The sequence below is a fragment of the Sceloporus occidentalis genome, unplaced genomic scaffold (genome assembly GCF_023333645.1).
Source record: "Sceloporus occidentalis isolate IW3139 unplaced genomic scaffold, rSceOcc1.0.p SCAF_3, whole genome shotgun sequence".
In the NCBI taxonomy this organism is placed as follows: Eukaryota; Metazoa; Chordata; class Lepidosauria; order Squamata; family Phrynosomatidae; genus Sceloporus; species Sceloporus occidentalis.
In genome coordinates, this window is record NW_028316983.1 from 77,567,014 (window position 1) to 77,592,068 (window position 25,055).

The following is a 25,055-nucleotide window of genomic DNA, read 5'->3' on the forward strand; positions in this document are numbered from 1 at the left end:
CTTATAACATTTTGAAGTAGGATATTGGTGGAATAAATAAAGAATTCTGGAGCTTCTTTTGATGGACCCTTGAAGTGCTCTATAGCTGGGAACTGGGTTATGGTAGCCAATAATACTCCTTGGAAAGAAGCACAAAAAGAAGGTATGGAAGAAAGAACCCACATTTTCTTTGAAGCTAAGTGGCTACATCTCTAGTGCTCATGGATCAGAACAACTAGTGGCATCTTTCATGAACGGGAAAAAAGCACTCTAATATCTCTCACTGAAGTAAGAAAATAGCCAACAGCCTAGTTACTCAAAACAGTTTTAAAAGCCATGCTTATTACTGATAGTTCCGTAACACTTGATATACAGTTAGCCCTCCTCATAGGTGGGCTTGCCTTCCGCGGCTTTGAGCTTACGTGGAAGGCAAGCTACATTAGAAATAATGAGGCACGTACTCACGCTGTGCGCCTCATGCGCCGCTGCGTGCACATGCCTAATTATTTCCTATGGGGCTTGAGCATATGCTCTTTTCTACATATGTGGGGGAGTCTGGAATGGATCCCCTGCATATAGAGAGAGCGGACTGTACAATATATTATCCTGTAATATGTACTATCCTTGTTGTAGTGGTATAAGGCACTGTGAACGCTGGCTATTACTACTGATACTAATAAATGGTTTTCAAACTGATTAAAAAACTTCTGCTTTGCCTGCTATTTTTTCTCTGACAACTGTTATTCCTTCATATGGCATAAAACCATAGAGATTCACTTAATTAACAAGTTTTATAGCACTGTTTATGCACCTTATTAAAGTAATGACAATTAACTATTCTACATCCTTTGCTGTTCCTTCTGACACCTTTCAGAAGTTTTATGAAAGGTTATTTTTCAGTAACAGGGTTTACAATGTTTGTGTACCATTTTTAATAACTTCCTTAAAATAAACTGCACAACAGGGACTACTAAAAGAGGAAGATATATTACTCCCATTAAGGCTTAAATCTATTTTTTAAAGAGGGTATCTTAAGAAAACTATTCTAGAATGAGAGAATAAAAGTAAAACTCACCCACAAATAAAGATTTTATGAGCTATCATTCAGAAATGAAAAAAAAATTATTGGACAATGAAAGTGTGTTAAAAATTCTAGTTATAATTTAAGCTGAAAGGAGTAGATGCCAATATCATTAAAATGAAATTTGAAACAGAGGGAAAAACACTTGGCTAAAAATGGTTTTCTAATTGAAACACTGGCAGATGAACTGTAATTAAGGCAAAGTATGTCTCACCTCTCAGTCCCAGAACACTAAATATTAGAACCAAATGGATGCGCACACACATATGTTTACACATAGAATGATTCAAGTCATTAATGGACTGTTGGAATCTTCGTATTTGACATTTTACTTCCAAAATGAACACAATTATCACCCTACCCCCCAAATCAGAAACAGTCTTGCTGGAAAAAACCTCTCTAACAAACATTGATCTTGTCCAAGCACAATGTTGTGTGTGCATGTGGCTTGGAGTTGCTTGTCAACTTATGGCAACCCTGTGAATTTCACTGGATTCTCTCAGGTAAGGAATACTCAGAGGTGCTTTTGCCTTCTGAAATATAGCCTATAGTACCTGCATTCATTGGCAGTCCCCCATTCAAGTACTAACCAGGGCTGAGCTGCTTAGTGTCCAGGATCAAATGGGATCTCATGCCTTTAGAGTATTTAGGTACATGCCTAAAAAGTTAATTGTTTAGTTAACACAATAAAACTACTCAGTAACAATCCTGTCTTTACTTATTTTGTGCAGATTTAATGTGCTGCTAGGGATTAAGGAGTCCAACCTCAATCCCATTATCCTAAGAGAAGGAAGGAAGGAATGCTACTGGTTTAACTCATCCTTGGATTATATAGTCATGAATATAAAATAGGCAATGACTTACTAACTAAAGCTGTTGCTGTCCAAACTGTAAAACACAAACAAATAGAGAATCTTTAGGGAGAGGAAAAGAAATAATTCCTAATTATTTGGTTCTACTAGGTTATTACATATAACACTACATTATACCAAGTTAAGCAGCTGGTCCATTGAGCTCATTATTGCTTACACTAATTGGCAACGGCTCTTCAGGATTTCCAGCCTGTCCATCAGCAAAGCACGTGCTGATGAGAGCCTTTCCTCATGTTTAGAGCTGATGCTTCTCAGAAGCACTTAGAGAATTTAAAATTATTTATTTTCTTGTTCAGAAAGAACAAGATGCCAGCCACAGATTCTGCTAGAACATGGCCATCTAGCACGAAAAACCCACAAAAAACTATGGATGCCGGCCATGAAAGCCTTCGACTTTCCATTTCTTGTTCAGAGTTCACAAGGCTGTGGACTGCACACCACACTAGCAAGTTCTCAGTGCCATTTTATAAAGGCAGCTCCAGCAACACTACTAGCTGTCATGTTAACGACAGAGCCCTATGGACCAGCAATGCTGATGGGAAAACAAACAAGGAGGCGTTACAAACCGCCGCTTTGCGGTGGTCTCCCAGTGCTGCTGTTTGCTCTGCAAGGGAGCTGCCGCAGCCAAACCGCACGGCTCCCTTATGGAGCAAAAAAGAAGCTCCAAAATGGAGCTTCTTCTGGCGGTGCGCTAATGATGCCGTGAGGCGCCAATGGCGCACTCGCGGCGTCATTAGCGCCGCGCAACATGCGGACGCATAGCGTCCGTTATGTCAAGATGGCGGCGGCCGTGTGGAACGGCCGCCGCCATTTGTTACGGACAGAGTCCGTAACAGGAATAGGGGCGTCTGGAAGAGACGCCCCTTTTTTAAACTGGGACGTCCTGAGGACGTCCCAAGTGGCGGTTTGTAACCCGCCAATGTTGTCAAGCCTGTCTATGTGATTTTTTTCAAATGTTACCATAAGAGGCAAACTACACACATGATTATGGCATTGTGAGACTGTGGTAAGAAATGGAGTGGGTTTTTTGTTTGTTTCTTTTTTTGAACTGGCAATGGATCTAGTCTTTGTATCACACTATACCCTACAGATCATTAACTTTCATATTCTTAGATATCATTTGGATAATATCAGACTCTTGAGTTATGTCATAACAAAATGTTTGACTCATTCCCTGGTACAAAGAGACGGTGAAGACAAGAATGCACATCAATGCACAGTACGTAGTAATATGATCTAACACTGAAAGTCAATCCATCATGAGTAAGAGCTTACCAGAATCTCTAAATTATAGAATCCAAGAAGTATTATGTTGACTCAAATTCCATTGAAATTAGAGATTTAGACTCCAATCCTACATACCTTATTAGAAAGTAAAGCCCAGTGAACACAGCAGGACTTATTTTGAAGTAAACAGAAAATGGATTGTAATGTTAAGTGCAAGAAGTACTTAAATTACATTCAGTTCAATTAATTTTACTTGTGTTTTATGTGTTTGGGATTGCACACAAGTCCAAAGAACCTCTGAAATAGTCTTTCTTGACTGAAATAGACATATATTTATATACTCTTAGCATATTCATAAAGGTGTTATCAAAGAAAAAATCATCGTGTATTTTCAGAATCAGGGCTTTTTGTTCAAATACCTGATTAGTATGGCAATTCCTTTTTACTTATCAGACCTTTACATGTCTCTATTCGTCTTAAAAATAGATTGTAGATCCCCTGTCTGTATTTTGAATAAAAATTTGGAGATTAGAAAAAACAGGAGACTTAATAGCTACATATATTTTAGTATGTATGTAGAAGCTGTAACTCGGAAAGGATATTGTGGGATGTGCAAAATAAGAATCTTCATAAGAATAGTTTCAGTGCATGAAATTATAAGATGGGCACAATCCTATAGTTATGTTGGCAAAGGTGCCATATGTCACCATAAACCCTACTACAAAGTCAGAGCACAAGATATCCTGACAGATATGCTAATGTGCCAGTCTACCATAGGGAATGTCCCATCAGTAAATATATGCTTGAATATGTTGGACCTCTGGCCCTGTCCCACTCATACTCAGAACTCACAAGAGAGAACTCTGGCATAAGAAAAAAGGGAGAAAACACAACTTGCACTGAAGGGAACATTTCCATAAACAGTTTTGCCTCCTGAAAACATATGGGAACTTGAGTACACTGCTGACACTGAACAAGTACCTTGAAGATACAAATATCCAACAGCAACCCCTATTCCTTTCCAACAGATGGGGTGTCAGAGGTACTCATACAAAGAAGCAAGAAAAGAGAGAAAACCATATGGTAATCAATGTGAAGTCGAAGGTTTTCATGGCCGTCATCCATAGTTTTTTGTGGGTTTTTCAGGCTATGTGGGCAAGTTCTCGAAGAGTTTTTTCCTGACGTTTCACCAGCATCTGTGGCTGGCATCTTCAGAGAATGCAGGCACGGAAGCATTATCTGAAGATGCCAGCCACAGAAGAAGCATGCGAAATGTCAGGAACAAACTCTTCCAGAATACGACCACATAGTCCGAAAACCCCACAAAAAAACCCCTAAATATGGTAATCACACTGGCCAAGACTCGTGACTGTCTTTTGCCTTGAAGGGTTGTAGTTTCAATCCATGGAGCACAACAAGCAAACACCATATCCACAAAGTTCCACTGTATTGTCACCTCCATGGGGGGAGTTCAGACAGAAGCTCAGAAGAGGTTCAGCTTCAACTGGCCTGAGCATGGAATTCTGTGGAAGGCAGGTAGGGAGCTTGACAGGCTCTGGGGCAGCAGCCACTCCAATATTTGCTCACCAGGCTGCCCTGGACTATGAGAGGGAAGGTCTATGAGAGTACAAATGGGATGGGTAAATGCAAGGATGCATGAACCTGTCAGTCAGCAGAAAGTAAAAAAGGAAGGGATGCGGGAGGAATAGAAAAGAGCAATGCAGACTGTTGGGATCTGACAATACAGCAAGGGGGAGGACTGGTCACATACACTGCCACAAGGAAAAGGTAAACTAGAAGGGCTGGATGGTCCATGAAGGACATAGGTTATTGGTCCATAAGGCACTTCTTCTGAGGTATGGCTGAGTTGATGGGTGGACCAAGTCAGCTATCCTAGAGTAGGGATGTATACTGAAGTCAAGCCTGCAAGTAAAATATTGGCTGTGCCATCCAACTAGGACTCCTCCTGTGTGCTACTGGTGTATCTATGACAAAATCTTGGGGATAGGGGAAGAGCAATGTTCCACAATGTGTCTAATGTCTGTCTGGTGTTGTGCCTAAGTAGTTAGGGAACTGCTCTGTGGCTCTTACATTTTGTGAGCTCTCTCTTTTGCTTCTGACATTACATTTTTACCCAAACCTGCAAGCATCTCCTCTTGGTTGATATAAAACTCCTGTTCAAAGTCCAATATCCTGCTCACTTGAACTACTGGAGGCTGCTGCAATATTATGTATGTATCATTCCTCAAATTGTACATTTCAGAAGAATCTTTCCTTCCCTGGGTGAGTCCTGAACCCTTTCCTGAAAGGGCTATGTGAGCTCTTGGGACATGTCTTAACAAGGGAGCTGCATGCATGAAGTGCTGTGTTGTGTGGGATATCCTTCCTTTGCTTGTGTTGCAAAACAGTTGTGATGAGCATAAAGGAATTTGTAGCTCTGTCTACATGGCCCTGTAATACTGTGGCTGCTGCTGAATGTGCTATTGGGACTGATGGAGTGGACGGTGTATTGCGTGCTGTGATGCAGGTCCATTTCCATCAACCTGAGTGCCTTCACTCCTTCTGTGTTTAGCCATTAAATGAGAATCATTGTAGGGACACTCCCGGACTGATGGACAATGGCAGTGTTTCAAATTATACTGTGGCTGTTGTTTTTACACTGAGTTTGAATTTTCTGCTTTTGAGCCTTTTCTCCTCCATTCCTGCTTTCAAGACATATAGCAGTAAGTCCACCAGCAGAATGGCAGTGTATTTTTGGCACCCACACTACCTGCCCTTGTGTAATAAATGTACAGGATGCTTAAATTGTTTTTATATCAGTTTGAGAGCAGAACTTCTTAAACAACTATCACAATTCTAAATAACTTACCCCTGACGATACTTAATTTGTGAGGTGACAGAGGTGGTTTGGGAACAGCATCTTTCTTTTTTTTGGTTGCAACTCCTGTAACACTTCTGTTCTTGAGAACATCTGTTCCCCAAATCATAACCGCTAAGTTTTTTGTATACTTTGAATCTCCTTGTGTTACTTGCAACTGGTGCCATTTCTCCTCATCTACCCAGATGCCACTGCCAAGATGGACCTGAAATGTAAAATCAAATAGCAATCAATTTGCAGTTAGCATATGGCCGTGGTTCCCAAACTTTGGTTGTTTAGGTATTTGGAACTTCAATTTCCAAAAGCCCCAGCCAGCTTAACTGACTGTCAGTTCTGGGAGCTGAAGTCCAAATTATCTAGAGGACCAAAGTTTGGGAAACACTGGCATACAGCATACAAAAAATGGTAATGAAATTACCTATTTCATCTTTTATAACACCAGCCACATCGACCTGTAATTCCTAAAGGTTTAAAACATTAATATATGACAATCAGTGTGGAATACTGAATTCTGTGAAAATTGATATAATGAAAGCATACAAATTGAAAGAAATTTGTACCATAAAGCAACTAAAATAGCAAGTCATTCATACCACCACAAAGGCTCCCCTATGATGACTATTGGCTTACAAAGTTATCTGTGTCAATAAAGGAGTGCTGATCTGCTTCCAGCACTCCCAACCCACTCATGTTTAACTCATATGAAGATGTGCAAGTTTTCCTAAAGCTATATATTTTCCTGACAGGTGTGACTTGTAGGTGGATTTTGTTGAACAAGTACCAAAGAATCAGCAAAAACCCTGAGGTGTCAATTCAGGAAATTTCTATCAAAATGTTACAGACATCTCTTGATGTTATATGAGTGGCATGAAATTCACCATAATTCCACTTGTTGTTTATGAAGCAGCCTCTTAAAATACCTTTCCATTCTCAAGAATGTATTTGTCCATTACTGGAACAGCAGCTGGATAGTATGCTGATGTGTTTGCTTCCTCACTGAAAGCCGTCTGCACTTCAGGCTCAGGCTCAATGGATTCTGGTGTAGCTTTTTCAAGTTCTAGGGCTGGACCTACAATTTAAAAAAAAAAAGATGTTGAATATCAAACACCATTAATGTTAACAACTTACAACTTGCTGTCAAATACTATAACTGGATAAAACATGGATCTAACATAAAGTACCATACCAAATGCAATGAAAAACAACAGCCCTTATGGCTCTTAACAAGTGACAGATAATGCTTTTGTAACAGATACAGGATATTATGACTTAAGAGGAAAAATCTGGACATTCTTCCAGCTACAGAATGTGAACACGAAAAATTTGCAAAGAACTAGACTTGTAAGGCAACATCAGATTTGAGTGAATTTAGAATTAATTCAATTATTGATTTCTTGAATAGTTTGTCACAATGCTGCCATTTTTATTTCTTTCATAAAACATTTCTTTTCAGCAAAAGAAAACCAACTGCAAAGACATGTAAAGCTTGAAAAAAGAAAACAAATATTACACCTGTGACTACCTTTTAAAAAAATAACAAGTGACTTTAAAAAAGCCAATATATGAACACAAGCTACAAGTTTATTTTGATAGTTTTAATGAGCACAATAATATCTTTGGGAGATAACTCTTATATTTCCATTGTTCTTACAACTTTGCAGAGAAACTGAAATTCATTTAAAAAAACTTATTTAAAATCAACTAGAATATGATATGAATATGTGGTGGAGCTGTCTACAAGTGGAAAAATTTTGGAAAAGAATACATAAAAGAAATTCTGGAAAATTACTTATGAGATTAGACCAGACACATAGCTATTTATTATGATTAATAAGATTGCAAAAATCGAAGAGAAATAATTTTGGAAATTCCAGATTATTGCTGGTGCAAGAAAAAAAAGTAAAATAAAAGAAATCCCAATTATGGAAGATTGGGTAATGAAAATAATTGATATGTCTGAATTAGATAAATTAACAAGTTGTTTGAATAAAAAAAAACAAAAGAAAATAGATGAAGACTAATTGCTGGTTATAAACTGCAAAAAAAAACTATGGGAACTGAGCAGGAAATAAGTATAATCTAAGCAGCAAAAATTGATCTAAAACAATTGGATTTACTGGCGAAACAGATGCTGGTGAAACGTCTGGAATAAACTCTTCAAGAACATGGCCACATAGCCAGAAAAACCCACAAAAATAATTGAATTACTATTCATCATTGGAGAGACAATAGTAGGATCAGACTAATTGAATCAGAGGTGGGTAACGTTAAAAGAAATAAGGTCTTACAAAATGAGATAAATGAAGGGAAGTACAGAATTAAGGATTCACAGTAAATAAGAGAGAGGTAAGCAGACATTGTAACGAAATAAGTGAAATATACAAAAATGTTTTTGTTATTTATTTATATTTTTATTGTATATAAAAAGAAATTTAAAAACAAAATCAACTAGAGCCATGGTTCCTAACCTTTTCTTTACCAGGGACCTTCTTTAAATCTCTTTTGTTGCCACCAATCCACAAGACTTAACTCAGGATTTAAGAGCCTAATAATACTAATATCTGTCAGCTCTTTGTATCTGTGAGATTTCAAATCCTGTTGTTTGCAATGGCAGCATGGCCACACATACATAATGTCACTGGAGAGAATGAGGCATGGCCATCCAAAGAAGAAGACAGCTGACAGTAAGAACAACAACAACAAGCTGAACACGGAACCATTAACAACTACACCATCTGTTAAACCTTCCCTCAGAGGCACTTTTTCCTGCTTCTTAACACCAGCTGGCTGGAGTGGACTGAATAACATTGTGCAGGCTCAGCCAACCCAGCCCTTTGCCATGGCTCCTATTACGTGGCCATTCCACTACATGGAGAGGGTGGGCTGAGTAGCTGAACAACAGTGGCCAGCCAGCCAGCTTTTGCTCTTCTCTCCCTTCCTCCCCTCCTTCCCAGGAGAAAGATTGGATATCTAAAACAAGGACCTGAGGAAATACAATGGGGGGGGAGCAGTACCAAAAGTTTCTTCCAAACTTTCTCTTCAAACAGTGACACTACCAACAAAAACCCTTTGTATCTCCAGCCTTAGGCTGATGCAACTGCACCTCCCTTGGAAGAAGCTCCAAGTGCAGGGTGACACAAAGATACATCTTTGTAAAAAAAATGATGTACCATACATACATACACAAACCAACATTTCTCATGAAACAAAGACAAGTCAGTGGTGACATTCACACAGCTGTTATTCAGTCTCCTATGTAGCCCATTCCATCTTTATATAGAGAATACTAGCAAAATGGCCAATATAATATAAGGTGGAAGAAAACTGACCACTGGAGAGAAAATAGAAACATATTCTGGTAAACCTGACTATCACAGCATGTGTCTACAAACTATATAGCAATACAAGTACATTTCTATACCACTTACTGATGTACTAAGTGGATTACAAAGTGCAAGCTAATTGCCCCCAACAAGCTGGGTACTCATTTTAACAACCTACGGAAGGATGCCAGGCTAAGTTGACCTGGAGCCCATGGCTGACACTGAACTCACAATCTTGTGGTTTGTTAGTGAGTGGCTGCAGTATAGACATTTAACCACTGAGCCACCAGGCATCCATATGGAACTGGCTAAGAGATTGCTGGCAAGTGAAGAGTCCATTGCTTCCCACTAGATTTAGTAGGAACAACAAGGAGTAACCTGGAATAAGATTTTATATAGTTTGGTTCTATTTACTTGGATGATGATGATGATGATGATGATGATGATGATGATGATGATGATGATGATGATGATGATTTGTATCCCGCTCTTTTCCCAGAACGGGGATTCAGAGCAGCTTCACAATATTAAAAAAACAATACAATTTAAAACACAGAAAAGAGGCGCATTACTTCTCTTTCACCCTTTCTATTAATGGCCTGACACAATGGTCTTTCTTACCACCTGAACTATGTTTTAGACAAAAGCAAAGGAGCCGCAGAGAGTAGAAAGCATCAGCATTCTACATTGTTGTTAATTGCCATCAAGCTGAGTTTGGTGTATGGTGACCGTATGAATGGGAGACCTATATTCTTCTGTACCAAGCAAGACTTCGTAGGGGAGGTTATGGGTACGGACTTTAACCTTCTATAATAACAATGGGAAGCATACCAACCAAGAAGCACCTAAGCAGTATTCTGAAAAATTTAGATACAACTTTCTCTTTTCATAGGAGAAATAAAACAGTTCCCTTGAACATTCTGGAACTGGCATGTTTACCTAAAACTATGTTTTCTTCCCTAAATTTAGAAAGTCTGTGGGCTCTCCCAATCTCAACAAGACAATGTGGGTTAGCCTGGGAACCTGAGAGAAAACAGAGATGAGTAGATGACTATAACCCTAATTGTAAAGGTTCATTAAATTCCATCCTAGACCTTCTGACGAGAGAAGTAAAATTTCTTTAAAACTGAAATTGAAATTGGGGTAGGAGAGATCCCCCACGCAGCTAGGTATAGCCTTGGCAGTGTAACAGCAAGGGTGCTAAGTTTAGACTAGAAAAATCCTAATTGAAATCACTCCTCAACTATCAAGCTCTCTGGATGTTCTTGAGCTAGTTGTTTTCTTAGCCCTCCAGCATACAAAATCAAAGGGAAAGTGAGTAGAATTGAAAAAGTAACATCTTGTTGCCACCACTTACAAAAGGAGCCTGGAAAATTCCCAGATTGTACTCCCAACTGAAATATCTGGAGTTATTCTGCATTCTACAGCAATTTATAGTTCTAAGCCAAAATGAAATCTCAAGAATGCGCCTTCTTTAATAATCCCACAAAAGATATTAAAAACTTAGCATCACTAATATTACTGCCTTTAAATATGAGTTCCAAGAGATTTGTAAACAGCATGAATTGGCCTTAAAACACTATTTTAAAATGCTGCTTTAAAAAACAGTTTGTTCTGCAAGAGAAAATACTTCTTAGGAGTGTATTCCCCTTCCTACCCAGCGCCCTCTCGTATATACTAATTTTTCACTTCAAGACACAGGATTAGAGCTTTGCAACTCAGCTACCATCTCATCACCATATCGTCTTCATTTTGGTAAACACGAGGAGAGCCAGGATAAATGACAGACAGGAGTTTAAATGGGAGAAGTAGGAACAAGAGAAAAGCAACCACTTTTGTCTTCCTACCAAACATGGACTTCTTGGTATAGCAGGAAACAAGGTGCCAAAAATGCCTTACTCCACCACCATGACTACAAAGAAGTTGGGGAGAGGAGGCATAGGGAAGAAGGTAGGCATTTGCTTAGTTTATTAGTTTTTTCTTCCCAAAGCTTTGGAAACATGGACAGCATCAGAAATAGTCTCTCTTTCAATTTCTGGACATACTCTAACTGTATAATGGTTTGTTTTTTTAAGTCTGTCTGTCAGCCACATAACAATATGGTTACCTTTTACTATTTGCTGATAATTCATAGATTCATACATATGACATTACATATCTTCCTAAAGTAGTATGTCTGATAAACTCTGACATAATAACAGTCCAGAAACCTGTTACAAACCCGACAAGGTTCTGTTATTAAGAAGTCAGTGACACAAAGCACTAAAATATTTTTATTTATGTTCTAAATCTCTGGGCAGTTCTCTTATACCCAAAGCAAAGACTCTTCAAGCCAGATAAACTTCACAGTGATTTCATAAACTACTAAGAGTTGCATTTACAGCACAGCATGTTGTGAATTAGGCATGCATTTCCTTTTACTGCCTTTTTGCTAATTGGTGTTGTGTGCCTAATTTGCCATGCACCATGCTTACTTTTAAAGTTTCTTTCCATTTGTAGGTTTTGTGCTTTGATAAGCAAGAAAGAAATTGTGCAGTTAGGGGAGGTTTCTGAAAGTCAACAGAAATGTGTTATCTTAACACAGCAAATGCAAGCATAGAAGGAAAATCCCACAATGAAAAGTATTCTTTTTACATGCAAGTGGTAAGGCATTTTAGTCTAGAAAGCAGAATAATAATTTTAAAAGAACTGCACGCATGCACACACGCATACACAGCTTTTTTCCTTCCATAGTTCTTTGCTCGAAGTTTCCTTCATATAACTGTTGCCCTTTCAAAGTGTTCAGAGTGACATTCTAGGTTAAAAATACCACTTGAATACAGTAAGGCAAATTTCTGCTTTATATTTTAAGTTCAAAAGTGGATAAGAAGAAAGGTTAGAGGTAATTCTGAAATTCTGGGTCTAACAATGGCCACTTTCACACTGACTGTTATCATACATGTGGTAAATTAAGCAATTGTTGGAACTGTGGCTTACTAAGGATGAACCAAGTGCTCATCCATACTGCTCAATCACTCCTACCTGCCAAGGAAAGAATGAAGCACAAAACAGGGGTTTGCTCCATGGTTTTTCATATCGCATGAACCCAGGTATAAAAATGTAAAATTTCTGAAAACTATGAAGCCATTGAAAATATATTTATTTGCTTTACTAACTGAGTGTGTATTTGGTTTACTAATTTTAGCTGTTCCTCCTAAATGGGCTATACCAAAGAGATTCTTTTCAGATATTCCCTCCGATTGAGGACCATGAAGCTCCATTTGTAACAAAAAATAAATCATTAAAAAGTAATTTCAGTTGGTTATTACTATCAGAATAAACTTTACTTTTAATATATCACATATTGCAGTTGCGTGCCAAACTAAATTATAAATTATACATTTATGTTCCTAAAATAACAAAGTAGTTCTGAATAAAGTACCCTTGTTTCACATTTACTCAATTTACCTGAACATTTCTAGGTTTTTTTTTTCCTTTGGGGCAGGGGAAGAAGAAAAATTGTCATTTTGTCTTCTCTAGTCCTCTGTATGTCAAGCAGATATAAAGTAATAGTTCTCATAAAAAGAAAAAAAACTGTTGCAGTGATATGACCCTATAAATAGTCCTACATAAAATTCTTTCACTTAGTTTTTAGAAATAATTTTAGGAGACAAATATATGAACACTTTGTTTAAACATTTTATCATTCTACAATCCAATCTTTTCTGGGGGGAAAGATTCCATAATTTTCCTAGGGAAAAATGCTTTGGGGGGGGGGGGAATGGGAAGACCCCCTCCTTTTCTTTTTCTTTTTCTTTTTTTTTGCAGGCCTTCAAATCTCTGTCCAGACTTTTGTCTCCTGTTGCTTCTCATGCAACAGGAGACAAAATTCATAGCTAGTTTTGGATTCTGCTTCTGGTTTGTTGAGGGGGGGGGGGGAAGGGGGGTATCCAAAATGCAAATTTTGATTTTGCCATTTTACATATGGGACTCCATTTTACTATGCCACTGTATGTAATGGGACTTGAGAATCCATGGATTTTGCTCCCCTGGCCCTCACGGCTTAACAGCTACTTTGGAGAACATGAAATTTCATGGGCAGATCATTCTGCTCCACCTACTTTATGTAAGATCTCAGCTATGGTAAATATCCATATCTGTCAAGTGAAAACTATTATGTTATCCTAATTGGAGAGCAATAGGAAGATGGTGGTCCCCATAAATGTGGTCCCCAACATACCACTAAATGGAATGTTAAAACTCCTTCCAACTGTTAAGGAAAATAGACTACAAGGCCCTGGTTCACAAGGTCTTCTTGAGCACCAAAAACAATAACAACAGATTGCCAAGGGTGAATCGCTGGCTACAGCATTACACTCATGCAGCATCGTTCAACACAATGGAATCAATTGTAGAACAAGTTGCACATATGAAGGAGCCTTCCAGACGACCTCTATGGAACCATTTGCATAGAATGCAATGAGGAACAACTGAACATAGTTGCCTCTTGCACAGAGTTCAGCAACTGCCAGGAGTTGGAGGGCTGCCCTTGTTCAACACCAGAAGGTTGTACCTCCCCCTCACTGAACCCCAAATCTCTGAATTTAAAATGTTATCCACACTCTTTATGGATCTGAGGGCAATTTCACCATGTTTTGGGCAACCTGAGCTGTTCTAGGCCCAGCGAAGGCCCTTTTTAAAGAAAAAGGCAAATCTGTTCTCCCCCCCCCCCCCCAGCAATGCCAAAAGCAATTACAAAATACTAGATGTCCTCCTGGGGGCCTCCAAAATGGCTGAGATGGCATATGCAGCTCATTTGCTCTTAAGATTTTCTACCCACCTACCAATTGTTGCATATTTTTTCCCAAATAGCATTAACTTTGTAGATGATTTAAAAAAAAAAAGCTTCAATAGCCTATTTACGGTTCATTCTTAGCACCTACTTTGATAATATGGTGTACCCTCAGTATCTGCTGGAGTTTGTCCCAGGACCCCCCCCCCCCCCGCCCCATGGATACCACAATCCATAGATGCTCAAGTTTCATGATAATACAATTACATAAAAAAATGGCATCCCTTATATAAAATGACAAAATCAAGGTTTCCTTTTGGGAGTTTTTGTGTGATGTGAACTCTTTAAAAGAGGCAGGAAATGGGAAAGAGAAAATGCCTCCAGTGTGGATGAAAAACCTATGAGAGATATTTGAAGTTGTAAGTATCCAACATAAATATTTAAGAGATCAAAAGAGCAAAGGCTTGGGATTTTACAGCCTCTGAAAAAATTATGAACTTGGATTCTTCATTCTTAGAATACTTTTTTCATCTATGAAAATAAAGTAAACAAGGCAAATTTTATTTTTTCTTCAAAAAATGTATAGAAACTACTTTTACCTCAGGTTCATCTGACATGAGATCACTCACTCAGGGCAAAGAGAACTACCTACATTCCTACATCAGAAACTGCATTTACTCTTCAATTATTTTGAAAAGGCAGAGGAAATGAAGCATAGACTACTCCATGCCACCACAACCCAAAAGAATGAAGGATTTACAGTATTTCTTTCCTCTAAATGGATGCATAACCTGTGATGTGTGAGTTTAATCTAAATGCCTGGAAGCATCTATGTTAAATACGTAATTTCAGTTAATTACGTATGATAGAATTGTAATAATTTTAGTTAAAATAGAAAGTCTAATCTATATTTAAAATAATATTTTATTATTCCATTCGTTAATGAGGAGTAAAAGTATGCGACCTGCTTATTTTATTAAAAATATATTAAAAAATTCTCAGAATGTATGATTACCAGATCTTTACCATTTTTTACATTTTCTACAAACACCCCTTTCACATAGTACTGGAGAATGTAAGGGTTGCCACTAAAGGAAACTAAAAACAAGAATGAGCAGAGGAGTACAGTGCGCCCGCACCATACGCGGGCGCACCATACGCGGACTTGAGCGTACGCGCTCAAGCCGCGGTGCGTGCGGGGCGGAAGGGGCGGCACGTCCCATTCAATTGAATGGGCACACGCGCCCGTTGCGCCCCGCGCCGCCGCGCACGAGCCCCATTGTTTCCAATGGGGCTCGAGCATAGGCGGAATTCGCCTTACGCGGAGGGATCCGGAACGGATCCCCCGCGTAAGGCGAGGACGGACTGTATCAAGAAGGAAATTATACTATCATGCTCAGAGGAGCGAATGGAACAGAACCTTTTTATAGTATTCCCAGTGGAAAAGACATCAGATTCGAAGAAAGAGATTTGTCACAACTTTTAAGAAGGAAAGGTAACTTTAAAAAGGCAGCACAGATATTATCTAATCATTGAGAATAAGAGCTACTTAACACTGAGAATAAGACAACTGAAGACATGGCATATATATTTGCACAAATCGAAACTGATGCAGTCATGGCTTAGGACTTAAGTAAGAACTATAGTTCAAACACTAGTAAACTGACGTGAAATCCTTCAAGGGTGAACTTCACACACTGGATTGGTTCAGAAATATTCTGAGCTAATTCCCAGAAGATCAAAATACACTTCTTTTTCTGAGTCATTTTTACTTAGAAATACATAAATGGAAGCTGTTCAGAAATGTAAGCTTAATGGGGTGAGAATACAGCCTTTACAAGGCTGCAAATGTGTCCCTTCATATGAAAACCGACCCAGGTCCCCTTTCTTCGAAGACTTCTTTAGGAGAGTGAGAGTTCCAAAAAAATAAGAGTATCCTCTTGCACATATGCTCTCCCATTTATGCCACACTCTGTTGAATCTGGCAATTGGGGATGGGTAGGAAGTGGCAGAATGATGCTGAAAATAGTGATCTTTTTCTTGTATGTCACCTCACCTCACCTCACCTCCAAGTTTTCTTTCTTCCACCCACACATGGATAAAATAGCTATGAATTTCTGATGTCACTTGACAACTCTGTCAACACTGAGTTCCACAAAAGGAAATTTTAAAAACTGTAGATCTGGTGATGAAAATAACAACAAAAGGAAACACAATTGTTTGTTATGGTAGGTTAAAAAGAAACATAAGGAACCTGATTACTGTACAGGAGATCTCTGGAGAGTCCTCCAGTCACCTGCTTCTGCCTTATTCTGTCTCCAGTCTTGTGTCCCTCTGCAGTTTCACAAATGTACACAGTACACTTACATGTGTTGTAGCTGGAAAAGGTTTGGAATTTTAGATAAGAGAGACTCAACTTATACAATTATTTTTTACTTTAACAAGGAGTCTAAGAGTCTAACCACAAACTTTCTTCAAACTTGATGCTGAATTATAATGTGCATATGCATAAGAAAGACACTGTTATATGACACTGTCTTGCTTGCAAGTATTTTTTCATTATGTATCAGACAATGGATACCCTGACTGTATTAGTCATGTTAACTTAGTCACAGGTCCTTTGCCAGAAAACTCTTATTTCACAGTCTCAAATTAACATTACCTTAAATTTTACACTTGACCATGAAGCATTATCTGTTCACTGTGTATGAAATAGAAGCACTTTTTTGATTTTGCACTTTTAGAGAAAAAGGCTGCCTGAATAATAGCTACATTCTTGACACTGCAGTCCTGTTCAACAAACATACCTTAATGTATATCAGAGGACAAGTAACATGAGCTAAAACACAAAGTACTGCTTTTTTAAAAGCAGGCTTGCTGAACGAATGAAAATATTTTCTGATTTTATGTAAATTTGGATTGTATACCTGTGAATAAATCTAAACTAAAAATGAAAAATGTACAAGGGCTACAAATATAGAACTGTGGGGGGCTTTGATTATGTATTCTTGCATGGAAGAAGGTTGGACGTGATGGACCTTGAGGTTTTTTCCAGTTCTATAATTCTATGATTCTAAATGATATTTGCACAGTGAGACTGCATTGGAGTTCTACCCCATATATAGTTCTAGAAAATTATGCATACATCTGTAGAATTCCCACTAAACACAGTAAGATTAATTTAATTAATTAATTAAATTTGTTTTATTTATATACCGCTATTCCAAAGATCATAGCGGTGAACAGCAAGTAAGCTAATTAGCAAGTAAGCTAATTTGCCCCCAACAGTCTGGGTACTCATTTTAGTGACCTCGGAAGGATGCAAGCCTGAGTCGAGCTTGGGCCCTTTTGCTGGTCTTCAACTCGCAACCTTATGGTTTTGAGTAGGCTGCAGTACAGACATTTAACCACTGCGCCACCAGGGCTCCAAAATTATTCCAGAATTTTCTTGTGTTCCTTTGTCATTTTACAAAGATCTGAGTTCCCATTACTTAGGCTCTAATACTTGACATCACAATGATTAATTCTGGAGCGGAATGTGACTAAAATGTCATATTTTTATGCCCATGTTATAGTGGCAGAATGAATACTGGGGGATGAATAGATCAAAAATTCTTGTTCTCAACCACAGCACCCTATGAAGACGTATGGCCCATTGGAAAACCAACACAGTCTTATCAGCAGAAAAAGCTTTTCTTCTTCCATCATCATCATCATCACCACCACCACAACCACTTTTAGAGTCTACCAGGTATCATTAGATAATGAGGGGTGTTCTAAGCAGTATTAATTTTTGTAATTGTGCTAGTGCATTTGGAATTGTTCCCAGAGCACCTATCACTACTGTAACCACAGTTGTATTCTAGTAGTTGTAATAATAGCATTATATATATTTTTAGAAAAATAAAATAAATCCAGAATTTCCAATGCAGATTTAAGTAAATGTCTAAGCAGTATGCAAAGACATAGCAGTATTATTTTGTATAAATTTCATTCACTTTAGACTCAAATTAAATTATTTTAAAACTTGTTCCAGCTATATCCAAGCACTTACCACTGCCTAGTCTTAGAAGCAGTACATCCTGTAGCCGTCTGTTCAAGTCTCTGAGTTCTTTCATTTCTGACACTAATGTCCCATACTCTTTTAGCTTTTTTGCTTGCTGAACAAGCTGTCTTCTTGTTCTTTCAAGTTCTTGCTGAATGTGTCTCATTTCTTCCTGCTGTTGCTGATAGCTTCTCAGTAATTCTTCATAAAGGACTCGAGGAACTACAGCATCGTCCATACTGTTCATCCTTTCTGAAGTTTCCAAAAATGTTGCCTCAGGACTGGAATTGCTACTGAGACTCATTCCATTTTGCTTCTCAAGGCGTGCAACAACAGCTTCAATGCTTTTGTGTGTACCTTCATTTTGTTTTCTCCCATCTTGTCTCTGTATATCACAACAAAATACTGTATTAAAACACCACAGCATATAACATACTAGAGTCCTATAGAAAACTAAAACAGGGTTGCACTGTATCCCAAGAGGGAAAAAGTATGCATCATATACAATTATTTTTATTGCAGCAAACAGTTTTAAAAAGTTCAAACCCTAACATTCTAGCCAGTTGTTTCTACACAACTAACAAGGACTTTAAAACATATGCATGCAAGCTGACTTGCACAGGAAAGGCAGAAATTCCAGAACTGTTTTCTATACAAGGGGCAGGAATTGACATACGTATTTGTAATTCAAAACTGGGGCTTTTTTATTCTGGAAAGAGTGCTTTTCTGTTCTCCAGAACACTGAAAGCATATCATATCAAACCCAGACATCATGCCAAATCTCAGAAAGTCTCAGAAGCCTACAAGAGATCTTGCTAATTTCTCAACCACTCTGAATCCTACTAAAACAGGAAAAAGCCTTTGTTCCAGGCACAATATAGGGCAGGATAGGTGGCAATCACAGATTTTGGTTGGCTATCAAGATCAGCCAAAATCTGGAGATACTCATCAATGGAAACCTAATGCTAATTAAACAGAGTCCTGCTTACAAGCACTCTAATTACATTTGTTGTTGTTGCTCTTCAAGTCATTTTTGAGTTACGGAGACATAAAGGCAAACCTATCATAGGGTTTTCTTGGCAGAATTTGATCGGGGGGGGGGGGGGTTCTCCCCTTGCCTTCCTCTGGATCTGAGAGAATAAGTACATCTACGGTTCTAAATATTGTGTTCTTTATGTCAAATGCATTAGTCTACTCACTTTGTTTTTAAAAAATGCAACTAGACATTTTTCAATATTAAGCCAAATGCTTCCATGAGGTAAAGAAAGAGGCACAGATATTGTGTCTCATTCTATTTGCTGGTATTTTCCTCATCAGATTTAGGTAGCAAACTATCAAAGGGCTAACAGGTCTCTACAAAAATCCCTGTAATTTTTACAGTATTATCAAAAAATCCCATACCTAAATGCAATTTTTGTACCCTGCTGGTTTAAGAGTATGTGGCTACACCTTTCACATAAGTTACTTAATTTGGAGAAATGCGTAATGCAATCAAATTATTAGTATAGTGCTATTCAGAATTGTTCAGTTATCAGCAATCTCCCTACTGAGGTAACAATTGAACCATATTTGCATCCTCCAAATTTGCTTATTAGTAGTAGCAGTCAAGGCTTCTTGTAAATATTGGATCCTCCATTTTAATATCATCCAAGGTAGATGGAGATGAAATACATATGTAATTACAATAGCTGATTTTAAGATCTTTAAAATGCTGCTAAATGTGTACAGCTGGAAACAGTATCATTTGGCCTGGAGAAATGATATGTGAAAATAAAATGCATGCATAAAGCCAGCAAAAATAATGAGTGTATCAGTCATGTTTGTATGATACAATGTACATTTTTAAATTTAATTATTTTAACTTAATTTTTTTAACTTTTAATTTTTTAATTTGCAAAAAAAGAACAAGTGGATAAATAAAAGAGGTAAAGGAATGCCAGTATATTGTGACGATTATAATTAATATTTAGAAAAATATAGCAGTATCAGACTGTTCTATATGGAGAGCTGAACTGCATATTTTATATATGTTATCAGTAATGATACATGCAATGTTCTTGCATGGCTGCCATGGCTAAACTATTTGAAATCCCTTGTTTCATAGAAGCAACAGAGGCATCTCCAACACAGAGGTCTAGGTATCTAAAGCAAAGCTCTGATTCAGGAAATCAGTTTGAATGTGAACAACCTTAATCTTTGTTTAATTATTATATGACCAAACATAGGAATGCCAGTCATTATATGTTTCACAGTTCATGTCTGTCTGCATGCCATTATTAATTCTACTGGAAAACAATTACTTAGACTTAGTGATATCTTGGCTAAGTCACTACCTAAGTTGTTCTGAATAGTCACCATTATAGTATGACAACATATGTAAGAGAGAGTACCCTTTGCAGCTCACTTATCTGAAATCATTATAAATGTACAAATCAACTCAGTGCCTTGAGATCAGAAAAAAATAAAACCATGGTAGCATATATTCATTACTCTTTTCTTGATTTATGACAAAAATTGGACTGTGGAATAAAAAAAAATCTGTCAACACAAAACACAAAATATAATAATAATAATAATAATAATAATAATTATTATTATTATTATTATTATTTATATTCCGCTTTTTTGCAGAGGAATCAAAGTGTATAAGAGTATAAGAATAAAACATTGTACAGTTAAAAAGAACAATCCCATATCCCAACTGCCCTCCAAGCATAAAAAAAACATTTTTTATGTTGGCAGTGCTTTTCCGTTAAAAAAAAATTAACAGAATTCTATCTATTGCCAGAATGAATCTGGTTGTGGTTTGTAACTTTTGCCTATCTATTTCATTGTGCTGTGGTCTTTACTGTATGACTATGTAAACCAAGACATAAAGCTTTCATCATGATGATACAACAGAATAGCTGTAGATATTAATCATGAAAAATTTCTTGAAATTCATGGTTGAGCCTCTCTTGCTCAACATTGGGGCACAGCACTTAATGAGTTAGGCCTCATACAGACTGGTGCTATGAGCCAGCCTGGGGCCGATTTTAGGGTTTGGGAGATCAGAGTGTCGGCATGCTCCCGAGCCCTACTGCGCTGTCCAGGTGCCATCATGGCTTGCCCCCGTCCCCACGGGGGCTGCCATGATGATGTACGCGCAGTGCAGCATCCAAATGGCAGTGCTCCATGCGTACATTATTGGTGTGCGAGAGGGCTCCAATGGTGCCCTGCGCATGGCCTAAAAACAACCCGCCAAGAGCGGGTTCTTTTTATGCCTTGTGGAGACCGCGCCATTTGGTTGATGAGGCCTCTGTCGGGGGCAGAAAGGAGCGGTGTCTTACTGCCCCTTTCTCCCCATCTATTGAGCCTCTTTGTCACCTTTCATTTCCAATGACCTTTGATTGTGAATTCCTGTATGGCATGGATAGCTCTTGTGGTCTTTTCTAACCTCTATGATTCTATGACCTCAGACCTTAACTGGAATGGCCTAAGAATACCTGGAGATTTTCAAAAAGAGCTTATAAGGCTTCTCCTGTACGGTAAGCCTTCCTTGCTGCTCCCCTTCAGAAGATAATTCTGTCTGGGAAGCATGGGAGGAATTAATTAACTCCATTCCATTCATATGTTGCTTTCTCCCAGAGTGCGACCTGATAGGGAAAGCTATGCTTACTCTGTTCCAAGCATTTTTAAGAATTCTTGTTTTCTGGAAACACTTTCTGAAAAAAAAATAGTGGGTAGGTATGAATTTACACTACAAAGCAGGTAAGATAGCTCAACCAACAAAAGATTCTGATGACTAAACTCAATTTTTGAAGATCAACAGGCAGCCAAAATTCCAAACAGGTATAAAATATCTTCCATGACATATAATTTGGCACTGGGAGGAAACTACAACCTTGAAGACTAGAACTGCTTTGACTGGAATAATTCCATAATCATCATATGAGGAAAATTCTTTGAGGAGACAATACAGGGAAATAGCAGATAGGGCTCCACATGTATGCAAATGAGAAAAGCTTAACATCATGTAAGCTGAGGAGCCATGATGAACATATTGATTATTTAAGAATGTTTTGAAACATTCCAATGTATTTAATGCATTTAATGCTGTTCTTGTTTAATTGATATTCACGAAGGAGGGCAATAAATAAAAATAAATAAATTTAAGTCCAGGACTTTCTCCCTATACACTTAGGAATTATTTATGTATGCATACATTCTTTGCTAGCACTTTTGATAAGCTACAACAAGGTAACTCAGGCCTGTTACAGACTGCCAAAATAAAGCTGCTTCGGGTCTCTTTGGAGGTATGCTCTTTAAATGATGCATGCATCCTAAGACTCCGGAAGCTGCACCAAAGCTACACTCCAGTGCTTAGGAATGGAGTGTGGCTTTGGCGCGACCTCCGGACTCTTAGGACCCATGCATCATTTAAATAGCATACTTCCAAAGAGACCCGAAGCAGCTTTATTTTGGCAGTCTGTAACAGGCCTCAGTTAAGGAAATTCTATTCTGTGGGATGAGATTCATATTCTCTAGCTAGTGTTCTTTGTATTCTGATAAATCCCAATAAGTAGCCCTTTCACTTCTCCTCCAGAAACACACAAATTTCTTTGTTGATAATTTTCTATAAAATGATATATTTGATGGCATGGCTTTTGTCAACAAACTACAAGATGCTCCTTTAGCATTTGGTGAACCCACAGACAGAATTTACTGAAGAACACTAAGTGTTCATCAAAGTACAAAATCCATTTGAGCTCTGGCACAGTTTGGTATCTTGCTATTAGCATAAAGAATTTTGGAACCAGTGCCTCTGAGCAGCAGGTTGCTCGCAAGCGATTCAAATATTTGGAAAAGAGGAGAAAACCACAGTTCATTGGAGAGTAGTAGGAGTTATTTCCAATACTGAGAAAAAAACTCATGTCACAAATACACTATGTAGTTTGAAAGCTATAGGCAAAAATATCACACTCTAGTATACGTGCTGTTAATACCATGTTGTTACATGACTCTTCAGTGACAATCAGAAAAAAGATGTGACCACAGCAAATGTGATAGAAAGATGCTTCATGTGCAGCATGTACAGCATAAAGACTATCAGAATACCTATGGGGAAAAGCATCATAAATTGATATCAATCATACCCAATATAAGCTATTTTTAAAAAAACTTTACTTATAAACGCTTCTTATCAACTTGTGTTTTTGGCTGCCAGTCATGGATCCTAGAACAAGGAAGGGAGGGTTCAAGCTCCCCAAGAGTAAAGTACAGAGGACTGCTTTGTCCAAAAAATGATTGAGCAAATTGGACCATCAAGACTCCTTAGAAATTATCAGTCAGAAATGTACTAAACGATCAACCACACACATATAAATTCTTAAGAGAAATACTGTACAGTTGTCCTTCCTGATTCACAGGGGATCCGTTCTGGATCCCCCACGAATCGGAGAAACCGCAAATATCCAAGCCCCATTGGATATAAAGGCTGCACACTCCCAAATGTGGTCCTGTGCATGCGCCATTTTGTCCCTCTTGGCTTCCCATTTGCTGAAATTCAAGACCACAAACAGGAAGTCTGCAAACTAGGAGGGATGACTGTAGTTGAGACCAAGAATAACAAAGGCTGCATGCTGTTATTCTGTGCTCATTTGCTTGGGAATAAGCTACATGAAACACATTTTTATTTATTCTTATTTAGACTTTGCCACAAAGGCTCTCACAGCATCTTACAAATTGTTAATTTGATAGTTCCCTGCCCCTAGGCGTACAATCTTAAAAGACATGACACCAAAGCAGAAGAGAATGGCAGTAGGAAGGGGATCAAGTCCAGCAGATACTGCCAGTTCTTTTCTCCCTCCAAGGCTAGGATGGCAGTAGCTAAGATGGAGGGCAGAGCTTTCAATTTCCTCTGGGCCTAGGTGGAGGGGCCTGTAAGTATATGTTCTGCTTTTAAGAGTTTTAACATTTAAGAGTGACTGAATTATATTATATGGAAGAAGTAATTTGTCTTTTCCTGATTATGTCCTAAAATATAATTCTCTGTACCTCAAGTCTGGTAGATATACCCTTTTTGGCATATTCTTTTGATAATGTTATGTATGTGAACTTGTTCCCCCTAACACATCTCCACAGGTGTTGCTTTTAAAGTAATATAGTTGAAGGAAGAATGTCAAAACAGACTTTATAGACACATCTGCATTTACTTAAAAAGGTATACACCTTTGCTTGACATATAATTGTATTTTTAAAACATTATTCAATGTGTAATAATTTGTTTATTATTTTGCAATTGTTTTCATAGTATGTTGTCAGATTGTTTCCTGCTTTGGTTGTTGCTGGTTGTTATTTTAATGCAATGCACTCCGTGTTTTGTAAAAAATATACCTGCAACTAGGCTTATCTGCCAATGTTGGGCTTCCCCCATCTTAAAAACAATTGCAGAGACTCAGCTGCTAGTGGTACAGCTGGCAGATCATATTCATAAAATCAACTTTAAAAATAAATAATCACAAAAGTTCAAAGATTAGGCATTTATTAAATAGTTTTCAACTGAACAGACAATTCAAAATCAGTTAAAACAATTTTGAATAATATAAGCATAAAACATGTTCAGCCTGGATAAAAGTAGTTTGGCCCAAATGCCAGGTTTTAACTTGGTGCCAAAATGGTTCTAATGTTGGCGCTAACCAGGCTTCCAGAGGGAGGGAATTCCACAACCAGAGTGCCACTGCACAAAAAGCCCTCTCCCATGACCTCCCACAATGTATCTCGCCTACTGATGGGACACAGAGGAGGGTCCTTCCAACAATCTCAATTATTGGGAAGGATTCAGCTTCAGTTTATTCACCCTTATCCAGCCCATTACAGAATCCAGACACTCCAACACCT

The 25,055-nt window shown here is 38.1% G+C and overlaps 1 protein-coding gene across 4 annotated transcripts in view; it reads right to left on the minus strand.

Moving 5' to 3' along the window:
* The window catches only part of LOC149316264 (BEN domain-containing protein 5-like), a 1,092,722-nt gene that overhangs the window by 441,648 nt on the left and 626,019 nt on the right, over window positions 1-25,055 (minus strand). For 2 of the 4 annotated variants that reach the window (XM_089515102.1, XM_089515101.1), the window contains 3 exons: window positions 18,186-18,561; window positions 6,958-7,106; window positions 6,029-6,242 (listed from right to left, as the gene is read on the minus strand). The exons of 1 other annotated variant lie outside the window; for it this stretch is intronic. In XM_089515102.1, the coding sequence (XP_089371228.1) occupies window positions 6,029-6,242; window positions 6,958-7,106; window positions 18,186-18,561 (739 nt within the window). Of the gene's footprint in view, window positions 1-1,924; window positions 1,949-6,028; window positions 6,243-6,957; window positions 7,107-18,185; window positions 18,562-25,055 lie in introns of all 4 variants that reach the window. One more of the 4 variants, XM_089515100.1, reaches the window with a different exon arrangement.